The 22,369-nt window shown below is 36.3% G+C and overlaps 1 protein-coding gene across 1 annotated transcript; it reads right to left on the bottom strand.

Annotated features, from left to right (window-relative positions):
* Window positions 1–1,258: 1,258 nt before the first annotated feature.
* On the bottom strand, window positions 1,259–14,876 carry LOC149285918 (cysteine/serine-rich nuclear protein 3-like). Its single transcript, XM_089494719.1, has 4 exons — window positions 14,729–14,876; window positions 6,704–6,963; window positions 5,217–5,513; window positions 1,259–2,323 (listed from the first exon to the last, which is right to left on the bottom strand). Exons 1-4 carry the CDS (start codon window positions 14,874–14,876, stop codon window positions 1,259–1,261), a joined length of 1,770 nt encoding a protein of 589 aa, XP_089350845.1.
* Between the last annotated feature and the right edge of the window lie 7,493 nt (window positions 14,877–22,369).

The raw sequence follows: 22,369 nt of genomic DNA, 5'->3' as shown, positions 1-22,369 counted from the left end.
ACTCAGGAACAGAAACGTTTTATATAAAAGAAAAATCTCCTCGTTAAGTATTGTTTCAGATTGCATTCCTATAAAGCTGTACATCGTGATTCACAATGTTGAATGCTATGTGCAAAAACGGTAAACTTCTGACTCGTTAACTGCTGAGGACTAAAACTGCCAGGGCTGATTTTCAACCAAATAGCACGTCAAGCAAAGAGCATCTTTATTGCCCCAAACAAGGAAATGTCGTGTCTTTTAGAATGCCAGTGAAGGCATGAATGTCTTGCCTATCCACCATGTATTGTGGAGCCTTCCATTGCCCCTGTGTCAGGTACCAGACTGACTTTTATACACATTACAGGTATTTTCTAGGGTCGTCAACCCAGAGGCTGCCTGACTCACCTGGCACTAAGACCAGTCCTGACTCCAGTAGATGGTAGCTATGTGTGCTGCTCAAGGCCTTTGGGCTTGTTTGAAATGTTGGTGGGCTAAGCGTTTGGCCATATAGTGTGACAGAATCCCCAATAATTATGCCTTAGGTGCTTTTTGAATATTGTCCACTGAAAAAAAAAAATCCTCTAAATATTAACACTAAAATGCTATGAGAAACAATTATAGTTCAATTTAAGTAAAATAAGCCTTATGCAGACTAAATTAATTATGTAAAGATATGTTTTCATCATTCCCCACGGTCCATGAAATTTATTTTTGTTGACATGCTTGGACAATCTATGGATTTTCTTTTTAATATTTTTTTTTATGAACATGCGCTCCATTTGTAGAAAACAAACACAGAACGATATACACTTCCATAAATAAATCACATAAAATACAAGTTAATGTTTTCATCACAAAATCACATCAAGGTGGCCCCTCTCCTTATTTGTATTCTTAAACGTAACCACCTGAATAACCAGGATAGTGTGTCCACCCCGGCACTGAAAAGTCCAAATTCATCTTGCACAGACCCCTTTTAATCAAATATATAAAGATTTGATTGAGCTGGTTTGGCAGGTTTCTCAGTTTTATACAAGGCTATTTTGAAATAGATAAAAATGTTAGCATATATTTAAATTCATGTTTAAAAAAAAAAAAATAAAAAAAAATTGTATCACTGTTTAACAGTTTTGTGCATTGCCATGGTGCCATTGACAAAAAAGTTCAATTTGATTTGTCTTTTACTAGTAAGGTTAAAAATTAATAAATTGCACCAAAAAGCAAGAATAATTAACAAATAATGGAAATTGTAGAACAGGTGTCTTGGAAACTGTGTGCGTTAAACCGGCACTGTTTCTACCACGGGAGATTTCATGCAGTCCTCATGAAGTTTACTTGTTTGAGGCAGGGTTATGGAATTTTCATTAAGAAGTTCAGGTACTCGTTGGCATGTGCCATTTAAATTTGGCACAAATCCATCAGACTGGGGATTTTTTAAATATGAGTGAAATCCTACTGGAGGGAGATTTGATCTATGTTCGGGGTACAACACACTTCGCTGAGCACCGTTATCGTTTTCAGAAGACGTACAACACACGATCACCGATGGGTTTGCCATAGCATAATGAGAATTGGGGCAGGCTTCATCAGGATGTCTTGTATACTCGGCATATTGGTCTGCCCTCATGCTGTAAGGCACCATATTGTGAGCACAATTCTTAACCAAATCCCTTTCTGGGTAGGTCCCAGTTATATGGTTTGCACTAGAATTATGGTTCTCAATCTGATAATACAGTGATGAGGAGCTGGCATAATACGAATTATTTTTTAAATGATTCTCGTGCATCCCGTTGCCCTCGGAATAACAGAGGACTGAAGGTAAAGGCAGGGGTTTTTTTTGGGTGGATGTTTCTCCAAAATCATCTGATTTGTCTGCATCCTCATCATCTTCATCCTCTTCTTCCTCATCCTCATCGTCATCCGATTCACTAGGTGCTAAGCTTTGCGTGCTAGAATCTGTCACTCCGCTACAGTAGCTACTTCCATCATCTTCCTCTTCATCTTCATCTTCACCACTGCAATCCAAGTGCTCAGAGGTCGGAAAATGTATCATACCAGACGGAGGCTCTCTTTCGATTTCAAAATTTTCACCGATAGAATATTCTACACACTGGCCCCCACTTTGAGCCATAGAACTTGGAAGAGAACTGATGTCTCCATGGCAACCATTTACCGCAGCAGCCGCAACGGCTGCAGCCTGCTGCTCTCGGTTCTTCTCTAATTCGAGCTTCATAATTGTGTGCAAAAAGTGTGTCCTTACGCGGATGGGATTGAATTCAATTCTTCCAGCCGAATTACTGCACCCTTCCTTAGAACACCCGCATGGAAATGACATACGGTCCACCTTAAGAAAAAAAAAAAGACATTTTCAGGATTTAGAATATGAAACTTTCTAAGATGTACATGTATGATATATTTTAAATGTTTCATTAACCAGGGTCAACTAGGACTTTATAGCACGAGGGGGGGGGGGGCAAATGAAGCAGAGTGGCCCCCCGGACCCTGCCACCGATTCGTAACTCACACACTTACCTTGCCTGGAGCCTGCACTGTGCGTGGTGTTGTGCTACAGCTGCAGGGTCTACAGGGCCAGCAGCCCATTTGCATTCCTGGGAAGTTCTGGGCTCCAGTTACCCGGAGCCTTCCCTTGCGGGACGTGGCCAGGACTGCACACTGATGTTGGTGGGCGGTCCCATGACGTTGGTGGGCGGTCTTGCAGACATCAGTTCCCGCAGATGTAGGGGCATTCCTGCTGACTGCAGTGGGAAACACCCCCATTTAAAGGGAAAATGGGGGGGAGCAGGGCGTGTCAAGACACCGCTCCCATGACCAGGAGGATTTGGGTCTTGGCCCAGAGAACCGGAGAAGTAGTGCTTCTCCCAGCAATCTCTGGGTCAAACCATTTGTCACATAACAAGTAGTAAATTGGACAATCACGCTCTCTGAAGAGCCACTGATTGATGCACCGGTAACAAAAAAAAAAAAAGATTTAACTGATCCCCCCCCCAAACAAAACGTTAACAATATGGAGGATTATGCCAAATTGGGACAGTCCTCCCGACTCTTCCAGAGGGAAATTGCTACAGCTCATACCTGATATTAACCCTGTAAGTCCCACACATGCAAGCAACACAATTCTTAACAACCTAGTCTTTAAAGGGAGTAGCCACCTTGCTAATGTGAGTAATTGATAGTGGTCCTTTTTTTTTGTGTGCTGTTTTACAAACTTCAGTTTATTTATGAAACACTAAAAAAAAAGAAGCCAGGGTGAGATTTCCCAGCATTCTTTCCAGCCAGCACCAATCAAGTGATATTCTGGGGGGGAAAAACAACAAATAATGACCTAATTTCACTTAGTATATTTTAGAATGTGCTTTTAATTTAACATCACACAAGTATATAATTTCTAAGTATAATATGTTTTCGCAGAAAAGAACACATCAATTTCTTAAAGGAAAAGAAGCATCAGTGGTTCATTTACCAACCTGCTACTGTAGTCTTATGCTAGTGATGTGGTGATATTGTTGCTGCAGACTATTTCTATTTACTAAACAGATTAAACATTTACAATTGTTTAAAGAAAGCTTAATTGGTGAGTTTTCTCCAAAAATGCAACCTTGCATTATGCAAGGACAATGTGTAAGCCACAGGGATGAATGTTTGTATTTCACCTTAACTCGCCTCTAATTCCTCTCTAGGTATTAGCAACCTGTCAACCACTTGGGTAATGACCATTCAGCACAGTTTTGTGTACAAAAAAGACAAGTTTGCTGGCCATGGTGGCGCACATTCCACATCATGGCTGACCCAGAACCCGACCTATCTTGCTTATTTATCTTACCCAGAAATGTGAGAAAAATGGAAGGTGGCAGATAGTAGGCTCAATCCCATACAAGCTTACCCAGTTCTAATAAAACTAATTAAAATGTACTTATATTTAAAATTACTGATGATGCCAATGACACAAAACACGTATGTGCAGCTTGCCTAGGCTAGTAAACAATGTTCTTCTAAAGTATGTAAAATGAGGAATAGACACTATAGAGTTAACATATAGGTCCCACGGCTCTTAACCAATAACGCGCATGCAGTGGAAATAATGGTTTCTCTGTTTTATTTTGCATAGTAGGAAAGAAATCTCAGTAGGCTTTGCCAAAATGTAGCTTCGGGATAATGTAATGTTATTGGGAAAATGCATCAGGGACTCATCATCTGCAACAGAGAAGCTGCCTATTTTTTTAGCCTTGCATGCAAGGTTCTGGAGGGACTCCACATCCGCAGCTTAATATCAATAGGTTCGATATAAATGCAGAGCTTTAAAAATATATGATCATATACCTGGGTTATTAATGAAATACTTCTCTCTCTGTATAGGCAGAATGAAATCCTGTTATCTGGCACTTTATCAAATATTTACCACCAGAGTTCAAAGTGACTGATGGCTGCTTTACAATGGCTTGGACCCAAGCCAGACAATAAAGGTCTCCTAGTATTAGTTTATTATTGCCAAAGAAAGCTAATCTAAACAAAATATTGATTGAATCGTATGCATATATTATTATTGTACATGGCCTGTTTCTCCATAGATTAAAATATCCCACGTTCTGGATCATGTAGAGAGACGTATAAGATGGCTATCTGTCATTTTGTTTTCCCTTTTGCTCCTGTCTCTTAAAATATGTGTTTAAAAGTGTTTTGAAATACTACAGTTGCCTAGAAAGAGAGTCCTGTCATTTTTCCAAAGCCCTCCCCATGCATTACATCACAGCAGCCTGACTGCCTGCAGCCATCCCCACGTGCCATTTCATGCTTATCCATGTGAAGCGGAAAAGCTTTACAGATCCACATTTAAACAGTGATGGCCAGTGAGAGTGATTGCGTAAGGTGTTCTGAGTGATAGGTGTGATGAGAGTTTTTTTAGAAGAGCTTAAAGGTAACACCCCTTCTGAGATGTCAGAGATGGGCAGGCGGATTCAGAGGCCACGTCCCAATGTTGAATGAATATGAAGGAGTTAGGGTACCATGAGGATCTCCCACCTTGAGACACTTACAGAACATTTGGGTCGAAGCCCAAAGACACAAACCCATAAGCTATCCCGAATCTAAGACAAGGCCAATGACTGTTTAAGGTCCGACTGGATGGGAAGAATAGGTCTTATCTGCTGTCAAAGTATTCATCGAGCGCCATAGAATCAACATTTTGAATGCTATTAAACAACTTTGGTGTAAAAACCTACCTGACATTTTATGCCTGCAAGGCTGCATGTGCAAGTCTCAGGATCACAAAATATTCTGCAATCACAACCACAGTCTTCTCTGGATACGCGGATGGCTCTCAGCTCATGTTTCTCTTCCACGTCAATCTTCTTTACTCCAGAAGCTCGGAGCAATGCTCTTCGCTTCTTGGTCGGAAGAGGTTGAAGAAAAAAATACTCGTCTACCTCTGTGTTGTCTAAATCAATGTCATCATCAGAAATGTCATCCAGCGTAAGGACGTTGGCTTCTTCAGATTCCATGGTGCCATTTTTGGTTATCTGAAAGGAGGAGGGTAAAAGCAAAAAGTAAATAAATTGCTAAAACATTTAATCATATTTATGTAATACATACAGGGCTTGACTGACGATGGTGAGGCGACCCTGGCACTTGCAGGCGCATCTCAATATGTGCGGCTGCATGCTATGTGTTTATGCTCATGTAGCACACAGCCGGGCATATCCTGATGACCAGTTCGAGCCTGCTAATGTCTATTGCTATCCATCTATATAGGGTTAATTCTAAATAGCTGCACCCAGAGTTTTATTCCCCCACTGTATTATTTGTAATCAAGCAAAATGATTTCAAAATAATGAGCTATAGCGATAGGCATACAAAATGTATCCAAACCATAATTTTTTGTTGTTATTGTTACTATTAATGTCTGTTAAGCATTATTTGTTAATTTCCATGGTGATGTATAGAATCGCAGAATGTTAACCATGCAAAGAAAGAGAGAAAATGACATCCTTATTTTATTAAGTGAATTGCATTAGATTGTTAACCTTCAAGACTACTATTGTATCGTCTTTTCTAGTACCATTATGCTCTATGGTATAAAGTATAGTTTTATATTGCCACCTACTGGTAAATAACGCTAATGACTAAGCGAAAACCAGATAGAGTACAGCAAACAGAAATCTTTTGGGATAGTAACAAGGAAATAAGGAAAGAAGTAAATACTTAAATACACAAAAAGGCAAATTTCAATGAAGCACAAAGATAAAATATTTTTCATAGGAGGAAAAAAGCTGGGGCTAACAGTCTAAAAATAGTGGGTTATTGGCTAATGTTAGTAAGTTTGTAATGCTAGGGTGAATGATTAGTCTATTAGTATTTAAGAAGATCAGTTAATACAGATGTGCATAGATTAGACGCAAGGCAATCTTGGACATAAGACAAGGTCAAGGGCGGAGTACAGTCTCAGATTTTACAACAAGCAGAAAATAGGCAGGTTATATGAGCCAAAACGTTCACTCCTATCAAAATCTTTCTCATTCCAAATAGGCTAAAAAGTTAAATTATTAATATTCTTAATGGGCTGCGCTGTTAAAAATGCATTAAAATAATCCACTGTTTTACCTTTCTAGTGATATGTAGTAAATGGGCTACATGCATTATCTAATGGACTTTGGAAGAGCCCCAGAACCTTTAAGTGATTGATATCGATTTGAAAAATGTTCGATATTACCTTCTGTTTCAGACTGTTGAGTTTCTCTTCTCTAAGGTGTTCCCTTAGCATCTCCTTGTGTAATCTGTCTTGCTCTATGGCAAACTCTCCAAGAGTATATTGGCGGATGCTGTTGTGGCGGCTGGACATGCCCAATGTGCTTCCTCCTTGACTAGGGACGCTCGTGAAGCCTTGTCTTCTTGTGAAATAATATACCGTGACACAGTTGAAACGAACATTTTTGGCTCTCAGGTGTTTTTCGCGCTTTAGGATTGATGATGCTGCAAATATACAAAATATATTTTAAGTTCTTCTCATATCTTTGTAGTTCTTTTGTGTAAGACACAGGCTAAAGTGCCATCAAATTAATACAGTAGTCATGAATAGCGAAGAAGCACTGCAGAGGGTTTCAAACAGCAACAGCGGAGCTCAGGGAGGCTTGGGGAGGATTACGGAAACAGAAGGGAACATGTCTGCTCTTTTAAACGGACTAACACTTAGCTTTTGTGGTACCAGTGATGCCATTGGATGCTGTGGTTTAGGACTTCAAACCTCAGATTAAAGGCAGTGGTATACTTAGCTTGGCTACAGTTCTAGTCCTGATTTAAGGCTGCATCCTAGCTGCCCCTAGTAGTTGCATCTGCTATCCTCTCAACGGAGGTCATATACCTGTCCTCTTCCTCAGAATGATGGTAAGCACTGGGTTCTACAGACTTTGGTGGATGTGTTTGCTAGACACAAGCCTCTGTATTGTAAATGAGCTGTTAAGCATGTGAGAGATTCTTCCTGTAACTGTCCCATTAAAAGTCTTACATCGGGAGGCCTGATTGTCCAATAGGGAGATATTGCCTGGGTTTTCGAGGCACATCTCAACATCTCCCTCCAACGACCAATTCCATGTCCCTGCCTCATTTTCAGAAGCTCAGCTTCTGTTGTCTGTCTTTTGTCCCTATATAAATTAATCGGCATGATTCTGTCTTCTTGGAACACTTCTACAAAGTGTCGGAGTCATGACATAGCCTCTCCCCCGTTACTCCAATCTGGGGAGAGAGTGCGCCCTGAAGTGCCGTCCTTTTAAAAGGGCACTGAGAGGCCTTGTTCATGCTGCTGATACCGAAGAGAAGCAGGAAGAAGAAAGAAGACAGGAGCAGTAAGGACAAGAAGAGGCAAAAGAAGAAACAGAGCTGCAGAAAAGGAGAGATAGTTGGCGGAGAAGGTAAGGAGACGTTGAGATTATCTAAACCCCAATTATAGGCTTAGGGCAGCATGTCTGTAGGGCCTAAAGAGTGTGAGAGAGAGTATAGGTTGAAAATACTGTTTTACCCTTCTACTAATGTATATTTTTTTTTAATTATTTTTTCTTAAAAGGGCACCAATTTTAGGAGTGTGGCCTATAATTGGGACAATACGATATATATTACTAGGTAACAGCTCGGCAGCTCTTACTCTAACAGCATTGTGTTTTATGAGTTCCAGCCAAGCCATATGGAGTAAGAGGAGAGGTGTGGCAAATGCATTTGGACTGAAATCAAGACAGCCTGCAACAATTATTACACAGCAGAGAACCAGACAGTGCAATTAAGAGAGACAGGGTAATACATTTTTATGAATTAAACCGTTAAAATGCAAATTTCCTCATTATTCTTGAAAGTACAAAACCTGTTTAAATTAGTTTCTAACTAAAGCATTGTCCGGTCACGCGCTACATGCTCTTCATTTAACCTAATCAAGAATTTATCGTTGTCGTACAATTTTTCAAGCACATTTTGTGGAGGAAAAGGAGTCATCTCATGGTCACTAAACAGCATCTTATTCTTGGCAGTATTCCAAGGTGGAAGCGCTCTTCTGTTTTTTCCAGTTATCGTTTCGATGTCAGAAAGACATTAAAATAAATACGGGCCATATGGCCTCATAGCATTAAACCAAGGCTCCTACAATCAGAGGGCAATGTATCTCGTAACCACTATCACCATGGAAAGTCTCCAATCTAAACAATGGCGATTGTATTTAACGTAAATTTAAAGGTCGAAATTCCACCGAATTCTCTGAATAGTCTCAGTTACATTTAATAAAAAGCCTTTAGTGCTACTGCATAATTTCTTTTTCAAATCAATATTCGCAATTGTGAGACACAATGTTTTAAGTGACGTATAATTGTGTTATGTATGTGTTTAGCAGCGTTATCCTATCTTCGTTTCCTATACAAACACATTAAGTCCTTATCGTAGTGTTTTGTGTTAAACAATAGGTGCGTTTCAGAATCTGCCAGCTCAAATATCCCATCTGCCTCCAACACAGGTATTTTCCTTTAATTGACATAATCGCCCTGTATTTGTGACAAATATCTTGTGGTGTGGCAGTAACATAGCACTACGATAACACATATCAGATATATTTTATATATCCTCAAGATTGTAAGCTTGCGAGCCGGGCTCTCTCCACCTAATGTATCGGTTCGTCTTAGTCTGCCAATTCTTGTCTTGTCATACCCCTTGAATATATGTATTGTATTAAGTGCTGCGTAAACTGTTGGCACTCTATAAATAAAAGATAATAGTAATAATAATAATATATTGTCAAACAGAATTAAAAATGTAAGTATAAATGTATTTTGTATTCTATTTTTTCTTTTAAACTTGGTAATTTCATAATTCATGTTTTATAAGATATTAGACATATGTTAATACATTTTATGTTGTATTACTCTATTTTATGTGTGTGTGTTGTAGCTGCAGAGTTGACTGCGCTTCCTACACAGCTGGTGTGTTTTCTTTATCGTTTAAACAAAGAGGTCAAGGAGAACTCTAAAAGGACTACAACACTTCCACTGCTACTGTGTACTCCATGACCTGCCTAAATGGCAACTCAGCTATCTAGTAATTTATAACTGACACATATAATACATCAAACGGTAAGAGAAACCACAAAGGACACGCCAAGACTTTTTAGAGAAGGAAAAAGGAAAACTATTTTATAAGGCGAAATGTCCTCGTTATCGGGCTGCAATACTGTAATAATTCAAGAATGATAATAATTTGGAGTAAGAGGTTTATTTACTGAGGTTAATTCCCTTAAGACTTGTACTGGTAATTCTCTTCCAATGGCAAAGTTAAGAGGACATTCCTGCCATCATAAAAATTAAATGCATATGGAAGCTAAGTGGTCCCTATTTTAGTGATGTCGTCATTCCAAATGCATGGGAAGATTCATGCATTTGCCCCTTTCCCTGTCCCCAGTTTTGGGCTTGTTGGACATATATTCTGCTGAACATATATGTTTACTGCCAGTAAACTTCAGTGCTGGCTTGTCGAGCGTTCTGTGGGGGTGTCTAACCAGGTCCCCCCGTCTCATGTGCTTGAGTAGAAAGTGCTCCCATTGACAATGCTATGTTAATTGGATATAGATATATAATAAATATATATATATATATATGTTAAATATATAATGCATTCCATAATAATAAGCATATATGATGTGTTTCACAATACTATTCTTGCTTGGTTTTCTGTTTCTCCCCAATTTTTCAAACATGGTGATGATAGGATCTAATGTTTTAACAAACTTGCATAAATTAGCTCTGTGAGACGATGTAAGCAAAGAGGCACCTTGCAATCTGTTGTGGGATGACAACTCTCATGATGTTCAGTGAGCCTTGGGCACAATCCTATTCTCTTAGGATAATGGCAATTATCATGGTGGGGCGTGCATCTCAACAATACTTGAAGAACACCTTTAACTCTGGAGCGACATTACTATTTGTTTCAGCCTTGGCAAATTCTTTAAAAACCCTCCGTTGTTTATAATATAATTCAAAACACAAATAGCTATCGAATAGAAAAAACTTTATTTTAGTAGCAGGGCCTTCTTGACCAGTTGTTATGTAATATACTAATTTTTATGTCCTGTATGCCCACTGTACAGCACTAAGGACTATGATAGAGCTATTTAAAACAATAAATAATAATAATTACCAAATGTGTTTAGTCTTACAATAAGGTAGAATATGAGTAACAAAAAAAACTTGAAAAATAACACAAACACTTCTTTTTAGTTCTTAGTGAGTTTACCAAAATCTTTTTGCCATTGATCGTTATATATTCTCACGATTATTGTTTGCAATCTCCTATTTATGCTAGCACTATGTGTGACGAGCTCCGTGTGTCATCAAATCAAGCTTGGGGAAGCTTTACGTAAACCGTTTTTATTGCCTGCACTGGATGCGTTTTTACTCCAAAATTCAGAATGTGTATTCGGTGAACATCTGGAAACAAGAACGCATTCATCCGTTTTAATCCTCTTGTTTCACATGGGTGACTGGCTGACTGCAAAGCAGAAATCTACAGAATATTGTAGGGTCAGAGACGGAATCCCAAGGCCGATGGGACTCATTGAAAAGAATAATTGTTCATGCATAATATGCATAAAACCAATGTCATTAATGGACCCAATTAACATATTTCCTTCTTCCACCAGACAATATAAAGACACCCTTCAGAAGACACAGCAATCATAAAACAGAGGTAATTAGTGGTCTCACAGAATATACGCTGTTTGAATTCATTGGCTTCAAAATAGCTTTGTAGAAAACTAAGAGGACAGCCAGGTGACTCGCCAGACTCAAACCGCTTAAAAATATTATTGCGTAGAAGGCACAATGATAAAAAAAAAAACACAAACCACAAAAATGGTATGATCAAAAAAATACAAATATTTAAAAAATGCTAAGAAGGAATAATCGTGATGGTTAATAAACATAAAATATATGCATATGAGATAAAATAATGTAGTTATAAGACTATATGTAAGTATTCATTATATATTAATTTGGCAACATAAGGGTGCAATAATAAGTGTGAGGGTGTTACATTAACCCCTTAATGACAAAGCCCGTACATGTACGGGCTCAAAATGGATTGTTTTCAATGCGTTTAGGGACCGCCCATTGTCCTTAAAGGGTTAAGATTATCCTAGAGCAACATTATTTTCTTTTATGAACCAATTTTATTAGTAGTGTATGTTGGACCTTATTGACACACTAATGTAATAGGAGTTTGTCCCATTAAAGTGGGAATTGGCAGGGAGTTTGCAAAAGAGTTGCAGGTTCACTAGTGTGTAACTTAAAGGAAATACAATCCAGACCTTAAAGGCATAGTTTATGGAGTTTTTGAAGCCACATCAAAGCAGTCTACATATTGTTTAGCCACGCTTTTGATAGCTGTGCTGATGAATTTAATCTCTGCAACATTATAATCATAAATTGCAATCTCATCCATGGTTGATGGAATCACTTTGTCGTACCAAGTCAGCTATACGACAGAGGCATAGTTTGGGATACTATAATTCATAGGCGTCCAGGTTTAAATGTGGTCAGCCATGATAATCCAAAATATTTTCTGTTGAGGGGGACCGGTGATGGTCCTGGAACTCATTTTCTGGTTCTGAAAATTTTAGTAAATCTTATTTCTGGGGGGGTTCTGCCCCATGAATATTTTAAAAATGGAGAACAATAGTATAAAAACAGGTACAATTAAGCAATCTATATGTGTTCTAGATTGTGATGTCGTTTTCAATAAATATGAAGTATTTAGTAATTTTTTGGTTCATTGGCACTAGTCTTTAAACATAGTTTTCTGTTTCTTTGAAGATGCAGAAGATATATTTAAGATGATTTAAAAAATTGAATCGTCCATTTATATTTCCACATTAAAAAGAAGTTGAATCGTATTATCTCACCACATTAACTCTGCATTATGATGTAACACATTTTCCTTTCTTATGGTCAGACCCTACCAACATGTTGTAGACTTGTACGTTTGGATTTGTGTAAGCTTTAGCTTTAAGAAAGGTTGCCGAGTTAGTCCATTTGTAAGAAACTTCGATAATGTGGAAGGACCCCCAACACATGCACATTCTAGGTTTGGGGCTTCTAGAACTTTGGGGCTCTTATATATAAATATATATGTTAGTATATAATATGTGCGTGCGTTCTCTTACGCTGTTGTTACTAAAAACCTGATGTACATAAGGAATGTACAATTATTTTTACAATGTAATCACAGCAGCATAAAACCCTATCAGAATACATGTCTTGGCAAAATCCCCAGATTGTTACCATGGCAACTACAGTCAGGATTTAGCCTGACCAAAATAACTTGTACGGGAGAGAAAACCGTGTGAGCAGCTCTAGAGTTGGTTTGACATAAGAACTCATGTGCATGTCATAAATAACTACAAATATATATATATATATATATATATATATATATATATATATATATATATTTCTATATAATATATATGGCATCTACGCTGCAGTCTTGGGATTGTCCCAAGAGGTGGCACCTGGCAGGGGATGGTGAGTAGGTGGTGCTAGACAGTATAAAATGGGCACCCTGCCTGGGTCTCTTCTTCTATCTCATTTGAAGCCCGTTTTCTCCATGCACCCCCACTGGTTGTAGGCTTTGCTGGAAGCTGGCATTGGTTTTAAGAGGATGAAGGTCTCTTACTTTTGTGGGGACATAGGTTATGGGCTTGCCCTGTGAGTAATTATCCCTGGGGCAGAGCCTGGGAGGGTACTGTTTTAAAATTCATGTAAAAGGGCACCTTTTTTTTATTTGGCACCTACATTTGAGTCTTTGACTGCTATTAGTCCAAAGAAGGGCGTTATCATGTCCACAAAATGTGTGAAAAGAATATTATGTTATGTATATACAGTATGGCTCCTTAAGTATCATATATATAGTAGACATGGAAAGTAAAAAAAACCATATAAAAATAAACATTTTTCAAACTACATATAGCATATACATTCTTTCATATATATATATATATATATATATATATATATATATATATATATATATATATATATATATATATATATATATATATATATATATATATATATAGGGAAAAAAGGCTAGCATCTTGAGAGTTGTAGTCCATAACAGACGGTGTGCTATGTGCCTGCCTTCTGTGTTATATTCAATAGAATATTGTGCTAATGAATGCAAACAGATGCGTACCCTGAGAAGAGCTTCAATCCCGTCCAAACCTCTCTTTTATAATTGTACGTTCTTTCTGTTTTCAGGTTGATAAGAGAGAGCTATTTTTATAAACGCGCATGCTTTTCTCTAAGAAACTATTCGCTTATTATTCGGGAATGAAGGCTGTATCTGCCCGAGCCAAGCTTCGTGTGTAGCTCTACATCTGGCAAGCTGCCACTAAGCAGCTTACGGGGTAAACTGCATCACTCTCCCCTGTGAATTTACTTTGCTTTTTATGGTACTTGCTACTTATCATTTAACAAAGAAAACCAGGGAATGTGTCTAGCTCTTTTGGTATTATTATTGTTTTTGTTCTGTAATTTAGATAGTTGCAAGATCATGTTTGCAATCTCAACATTGCCAACGAAAATTGGTTTAAATGATGGTCTTGTACCTTTGTCACATGATCCATTGTGAAATTAACTGGCACTTGATGATTACAAGGAAAGCTACATGGAATATCTATTTATGAATCCATTAGGCAACTGGTTTTTCAAAGGTCCTCTGTTTTCAATGTTAATGCCGGTTATATACAGTATCTATATGTAGATCCACACACACATTGCCATGTATGGATGCTCAGTCTGTAATACATCTGACACTCAGGTCCACTCTGACATTATAATTATGATTATTAAATACTTATTTAAGACTGGCCCACTGTGCCGTCAAATAACTGAGGTCTGTTAATCACAAGTCTTACACTCAACACTTACTCACTAAAATGTAATTTCCCATCCTTCTACTCCATTAGATTGCATGAAGACTGTATACTGCAGACAGATCTCAAGGATTACCTTGGACTGACCACCAAGAAAGACAAACCCCTAACCATGACACCAAATTAAAGTGTCACACTTTGGCCAATTTCAGTCATGGGGGAATGCAAATGTTGACCTCACAATTCGTAGTAAAAAAAAGTACAGCATGTAAACATGAAATTATCGACTACACCTTACACTCGCACTTTACTATTATACAAATAGGGTTGAAAACATACGTGTAAAATGAGTCGAGCTGGATGGGTTGACGCTGTCACTGCTGTCCCCGCTTTCGCTGCTAGAAATATCATCATCTGATTCCTGGGCTGAAGAACATGGTGAAGAACCATCAACTTCTTCAAATTTCCTCTTTAGAATGCTACTCATAGCTGCTGTAATGTCGCATGCACCTGGAAACAGAGCACAATTTACGTGCAATTTATAAAATGAAGAAAATCTCAACAATCAAACCTTCTGAAAACATCAAACCACTTTGCGGTGCCCTCTTTCTGCCATTTTCCGATACCCTTGCAGCTAATAGCATGCCACTTCCATCCAAAAACATTATTATTGTTTTTATGTGATAACATATTTTGTTGAAATAGAATTACATATTTTTGCTGACTATGCTATAGTTAATGTTTGACCTATTTTTGGGTGACCAGATACCTCCAGTGCTGGTCTACCTACTCTGTTGTTCTTAAACTTAAATACAGCATTAGAAACATCATTCCTAGTAAGGTTTGGACAAATCCTTCCACAAAATAATTTAAACATTCAAAATGATGGCTCAAATGTTTTTTGGGGTTTTTTTTTTCTGGAAATCCTGTATTCATTAAAAATATAAAAAAATAAGGGGTTCAGAGAATTAGGTTGACTTTGGAAACCCACCAGTTACCTAAACGTTCTCTTAATTTAAAACACACAGGTAAGCGAGCACGTTATTTTAAAAATTACTTTTTTTTTTCTTTTTAGAGTTTTGGCAATGTTTTCTTTCTGCTTTATTTTACTCGATTCTAGTAATTAACATGAGTAGCTAATGGCATTTGAACGTATTACGCAAATTCGAAAAGCCCCATTTTTTACTATTTAGTTTTTTTTTTTATTTTGACTGGTTCCCTTGAAGGTATGTACATATCATGTATACGTGTATATACATATATATATACACACATATATATGATAAGGTGCTGTACATCATACATTGATTTGGATGTTCATTATTTACACCCTTCCTTACATCACTTTTTATGCTACTGCCGGTTTTAAATTCATTTTCATTGACAGTTACCTGTTCATACTGTTACTTATATATATATATATATATATATATATATATTAATCTAACACAATGAAACGCGGCGTTCTCATTCTTATATCGCATATCATGGATATTACCTATTGAGGGGATTTCTTGGTTCATCCCAATAGCGTTCCTTGCGAGGGACACGAGACTGTGGAAAAGGGACTTAGAGGTCTACCACATCAAAGGATAATATGATATTTTTTTAAGCAGCCGGATTTCCATTTAAAATAAATCATTATAAAACTAGATTTCTAAAGAAAGACATTTGGTTCTCAGTTTGGTTCACAATCACATATTATGTTCTGTTTTGGCTCCTTCCCTTCTACCACTGGAGCTAGAATTATCGTGAATACGAGGAAAAGCATCAATTGTGAAAAACACTGTTCTGCATAAATAGTACATTTACCAGTTTGTTACTTATTTAATATATGATTTTTTTTGTCATGCTGACCGCGCAGCCCCTTTTATCTAGGAGACTTTAGGATCACATAGCAGGCCTGTATTGGTTTATATAGATCTCTGGGGATTGTTCATTTAATAGATTGGCCTTTTTACTGATCTACAGATCCTTACAGTAATACACAGTGACTAAGGGGGTTTGATTCTGCTGAAGGATTTATATGAAGAGTGGATATGAACAGACTAACTCAAAACATATAGAATATAAAAGGCTTATATACCATATTGAGAATATATTTTCCTAACTGATAAATGATTTTGTCTTTTTGTGTGTTATTGTGTGTTTGTGTGTTACATAGCAGATCAAACACCTAAATGAATAGAGTGTCCTTATTTTACTGCAACAAAATGTATTTTGGTTGAACACTTCATATATAGGAAATCAATGCTATTTTCTATATAAATTAAAATGTATAATGATAATGATTTTTCTTGGACAATAACCTTGAATCATTTTTGCATAAAGAATCATAATACCATTGTTAGTTTATAAATGATTTGCTTGCGTTTGACATTCATTCCAAAGATTACTTATTCCATTCTAAAAGGATTTCAATGGGTTAATTGTGCCCTCTCTTAATTAGCTAGAATGTGTTTAGTAGGTCTATTGTGTTTCCTGGCTCATGGATTGTAATCCCATGGCTATTTGGACAATGGCTGGTTTTGACCACAGTAGGCTCTTAGCCTTTTGGCTGAACCAAAACAATTTAGGGACATAAGAAAGAAACCAAAGAAAAAATTTAGATTAACTGGTACTTGAAAAACACACTTCTTCTTCCAAAAATGATGCTGCTCCTCCATATGATTACAATGGTTTATTTTGGTGTAATGTGTTGTATTCCATTTTTATGGTAAGAGAAATGTTCCACATGTAACATGCAGTGTTCCATTTGTTTGACTAATTGCTCTTTTGTCTGTAGGGCAATAGGCAAATCATATAACACAATAGAAATTTAGACTATGTATCTGTCACATGTTTTTGTTACTGTAAAATATTTAAAAAACATAATTAAAAATGCTATTTAAATCAACACTGTATATTTGCATTGCGGACAGTTTTGTACCAGGAATGTATCGCTAGATATGAGTCTATATATAATTTAATAGTACACAGCTGATATTCTTCATTCTCAATCTATATATAATGTATTAATAGTTTTGGTGATGTGAATATAAATAAACTCTTTCCCCAATTTGTCAGATGAGAATCTAAATTATATATTTATGTATAAGGAGCTATAGGATAACACTCCAAATGTGTCCAATGTCAAATTCTTACATAGAATTTGAATAATTCCATTTTTTTGCAATGGCTGTAATGTATAACAGTTGTATTCTTGACAAGGATTATTAAAAAAATAGAAAAATCTGAGCCACAAAATAATTTACCGATACATATATACAAAGAATGCTTAGATTCTGTAAAACATCTTATGGCGCAATAATTTGTCTACAATACATTTTGTTAAAACACTATAGTCCATACTGCAGTTTGAAATAAATTAGCTCATAATTGTATTATTTTCACAAACAGGGCCAAATTGCACATTTCATGTAACAATCACTGTTACCCAATATTACTATAAGTAGCGATAGAACATGTATATATTTATATACGTCCATATATTAACCATAACATTTATCAGCATTAAAGCAAAATATAATTGGTTTTATTGCCCACAAAGCACATGCTGGGACTGATAACGGGGTGATCACATTAGAACGATGGCCAATCTAATTTAAAAGGAAACGTGTGTTCCTTTGCTGACCTTTTTATAATGATTTATCAGTTAAACGTTGGTGATTTAAGTTAGATATAGATAATATTTTTTTGCTTTCCATTTCATCACGTACTACCCTTATGTAGGCCTGTGATCCTTCAAAGTATTGAATAAATAAAAAGACTCGTTATTTATTTAGAAATAATGACTACGAGTGTATAGCACCGTGAATTTTATCCATTCGTCAGCATTGTAACCTTTGAGCTCATTTGCTCCGCCCACTGTGTCTACGGCTAATGATCATTTGCATAAACCCGGTACAGACCTCGGTAATGAATGGAGAAGAAACAATAATGGAAAAAACTAGGCTAACATATATATATATATATATATTCATCTTTATAATATATAAAATATTTTTTAGACATATTTTTTTTATATATATATATATATATATATATATATATGTCTAAAAAATATTTTATATATTATAAAGATGAATTGTTTATCCATTAAAGTACACAGTACCCAAACCATATTGGAAACCTTTATCTATGATACACATTTGTACTCAGCAATTTTTTTTATTTGTGATTGATATTCAGAGACACTCTAAAATAAAGGTTGCCATAAATCCAGAATTGTATTTTCAAATTTGTTCGTTTTGTCCACAACGCATACTTGGTAAGTCCAAATCTGTTGGAGTCTTGCTTCCCAAACAATTCATGCTGATTGTGTATTATTTATAATCGAGTAAAACCCAAGTGCTTGTATTTTACTGATTTGGTCTTCAGTTGTGTAGTCAGCAATTGTAATGTAAATGAGCCCAAAGACAAAGACATTTTAATTGGAAATTGCCATCTTAATATATAATATTAAACACAGGATATGTTTACAGAGATGTTGATGGACTATAATAAATTAATTCTTGCAGACCTATTAAATGAAGCCTGATTAAATAAAGATAGAGGAAACTGTAAAATATTAGTTCTGTCTATACAATGATAATTACTGAAAAATACAAAATAAATAAAATAGTATCATTTGCTCTAATTATTTAACATTTAACTTAATGTTGCTTTCTGGAAAAAAATATTTAAAAAATATTATATACATTACAATAAGTGTCAATTTCAATTTGACAATTAAAATACCTTAATTCATTTTATATTGGTCTAGAAACTACACTGATAAAAATAACAAGCTATCTTTACCTAACGTATCGTTCTGTCTACCAATTTTAGTTTTGTCGTATTTGAATACATAGACTGTAATGAGCTCTGAGTAAATTGTTGGCGTTATATCAATAAATTACAACAATAATAATAATAATCTAATACATTTTAAATTACAGGCATTTTCACCAACATCTTGATAGAAAGGTAAATCACTAAACATGCAATCGTATGCAGGATATCATGCGTAACAACACATGCGGAGAGGACTGTACATCTTCTGTTCATCAATAAAACGAATCATTAGACAGATATACAAATTTAGCATCTGCTTCCGAACATACCAACCAAAATAATACCACAATAATAAGCCTGAAACAACTGACCTGTTCAGTTCGCTGTGTATCGGTCAACGTACTCACAACGTGCAGAAATTCTAATTACAATCCATTTTAGGTTGATAGATGTTTTCAAAACACAGCATAGTCATGGTTCTCTTTCCGCTTCTGCGTTTCAGCAAAACGTATTTTAAAAATTTCCCAGCATAGTGTTTTATTGCTGGCAACATATGTTTTATTGTTCACCGTCAAGAGCTCCTGTCTGCACAAAGACTCATTACCTACTGCTTGTAGAGCAGCTTCAGTCTTACTGAGCTCGCCTGTCTGCTGATCACATGGGAGTCTTGTCTGAGAAAGCCAGGCGTCCACTGATTTCACTGTCTACAGATATTTTTATCAGCTGAATCCTAGCAAGAGGAAGGACTAACAAATCACCAAGCTGTTTGAAGTCATTAATCCTCTACAAATTATGGAAAAGCCTCCAACAACATGTTTTTGCTGTGAAGAAAAAAAAATAAAACCTGCAAATACTAGAAGGAATTTCCAGTAAATTAACCAAATATTCAATGAAATTGTGAATGGGCTCTTTGGAAATTACATATGGGGGTATGTGTTTGTGTTATATATATATCCAAAGAATGGAAGGCACACACACATATATATATATATATATATATATATATATATATATATATATATATAATCACTCTATCTAAAAAAAAAATAAAAATGTACTCATCAGGACTGTCTATAATGCGGGGAAAAATATATAACAGTCCTGACAGCTATCCTTTGTACCATTTTAACAGCCCCTAGTCCACTATAGCCTGGAGTGGAGGTCTGTGTAGCCGCTAGCTCAGACCGTTCCGCTATCATCTCTACCATCATGGCCTGATGCAGTGCTAGGATATGACATCATATCCAGAGCGCAACGGAATGATGGCATGCAGACTGCAAAAGGTAAAAGTGTTAGTGGAGAGGCATCATTTTAACAAAGGAAATACAGATTCCTCTTGAAACAGTTTTACATTTCTTTAGTGAATATGCAAATACTTTAGTTTTGTTATTCAGATGTACAGCATTTAATAATGCTTTAAACCCATTAACATCATTCCTTAAGTTGGTCACAAGGAAATGCTACATGTGCAAACTCTCTAGGTCAATCTGTGAAGGCTGCCAAATCTGCTTTTTGTTTCGTTTTTTTGTTTCAGTATTTTTATTTAATTTTCAAAAAGCTTGATCAGATTGCATCCATTTAAATATCATCCTTTTAGTAATTAACAAATGATATCATCATGCGTATGAAGTGCTTGCTCTTGTTCTAAGCAAGCAGATAGTAGGTTATTAGTGTTCTCTTTCTGTACTAGTAGAAGGTCTTTCTGCTTTAATACCCGATCAGCTTGAGATATACAAGAATAGATTTTTTTAAAGGGGAGAAAGAGATAATTAAAGCAGAAATTCCCCATGGCGTTACAGAGATGGCTTCTCCGGGCATTACCCCTGCAGTCTTCTACGTCTACTGAAATGTCATTTTAAAATGCGTCTGTCTTCCAAGGAAAAAAAAAATTGGCCTCCAGTGAGCCAATTATTATTACGAATGTCAGCGTGGTGTGGCTTATGGATGCTTAGAAAGCCAAAGCTAAAATATTTAACTTTAATGATTAGGTTTTTACATATAATCTGAAGGAATTATCATTCCAACTCCAAAAGGGCAGTAGATATCACAAAAGGCATGCTAATTGCAACGTGTTTGAGTCTGAGGAAATATGAATGGCTGTAGGCAGTGGTGGCTTTGAAATATATTATCGCAGAAAACACACCTTACTCTGCATTTGCTTGTTACGGTGAACTATTCTATCACCTATACACCAATTTAAATGGCAACAACCTAGAATTTAATTTAAACGATCAATGAAAAAGATAAACGTTTCCTTATTTTTTATGTTTTTTTTCTGTGATGTTTGCTTATTAATTATATGGTCATTTTGCTTTCTTTTCATCTTCACTTTGTGTGTGGGGGAGCTATGTTTAAAAGTGGTCTTATTTCTGGAAATAGGAGTTGCTGAGTGAAATACTAATTTGCAGAGGCTCCAGGTATGGGTGATCAATCTCCAGACAGGAGGAGATTTTTTTTGGCATGGCAAACGTTCCATTGAGCATTGGCCCACCAGTCATTTGGTCCATGTGCTTGATGGCCAGACGTGGTCTACTAGAGTTACTATAGCTGATTTAGACTCATAGTAGATAGTAGATACTGTCATTCCTCCCAATATCGTGCTCAATATATAGTAGCGGCTGCCACTTGTTTTCTTCAGGATAATCATGAACATTTTGTGTAATCATATTTACATTTAAATACAGTCTTAGGTACTGATGTATAATTTTCTGGTTCATGTAGGTGCCAATTTGCATGAAACGTGTTTGTTTTTAGAACCCATTAGTCAGGGTAAATTTATATGCAGACATTACTCTTTCTCGTAGAATCTCACCGTATGACAAGGATGGCTCTAGATAATTAGAGATTGAAAAATGCAGGAAAAAAATAGCCAGAAAGTTCTCTATAAAGAATTTCTTACAAAAATAAACAAATGCAGAATTTTTCTCCAATAATTTAAATCAGTGATAGTAGATCAGATAAGTCTACCAAGCCAATAACCAAGGTTCAAATCATCACTCAAGATGCAAGTAAATGGGTAGTTGTAGGTTGATTTAATCAACCTTTATCGCTTTATCAGCGATTAATCTGTTCACAAAAAGGCAAGCTAAGTGCTGTCGAGTTGCGTGCTGTCTTGAAACTTTGTGAGTTTCCTTTAGAGGTCTGTCAAGTTGCGTTCAAGAGCTGTCAAGATGCACTCAGATCTCATTCAAAAACATATTGTTT

The sequence above is a fragment of the Sceloporus occidentalis genome, unplaced genomic scaffold, assembly GCF_023333645.1.
Source record: "Sceloporus occidentalis isolate IW3139 unplaced genomic scaffold, rSceOcc1.0.p SCAF_74, whole genome shotgun sequence".
Taxonomy (NCBI): domain Eukaryota; kingdom Metazoa; phylum Chordata; class Lepidosauria; order Squamata; family Phrynosomatidae; genus Sceloporus; species Sceloporus occidentalis.
The sequence above is the reverse complement of the archived record's forward strand: the minus strand, read 5'-3'. Positions and strand labels throughout refer to the sequence as shown.

Excerpts from the sequence above, each read along its gene's own strand:
- LOC149285918 (XM_089494719.1), bottom strand. The coding sequence starts at position 14,876 with ATGAGTAGCATTCTAAAGAGGAAATTTGAAGAAGTTGATGGTTCTTCA. Across the intron at positions 6,964-14,728 it reads CAGCTCGACTCATTTTACAC|CATCATCAATCCTAAAGCGC; the intron begins GTATGTTTTCAA and ends GTATATTTGCAG. Across the intron at positions 2,324-5,216 it reads TTGCAGGCATAAAATGTCAG|GTGGACCGTATGTCATTTCC; the intron begins GTAGGTTTTTAC and ends TTTTTTCTTAAG.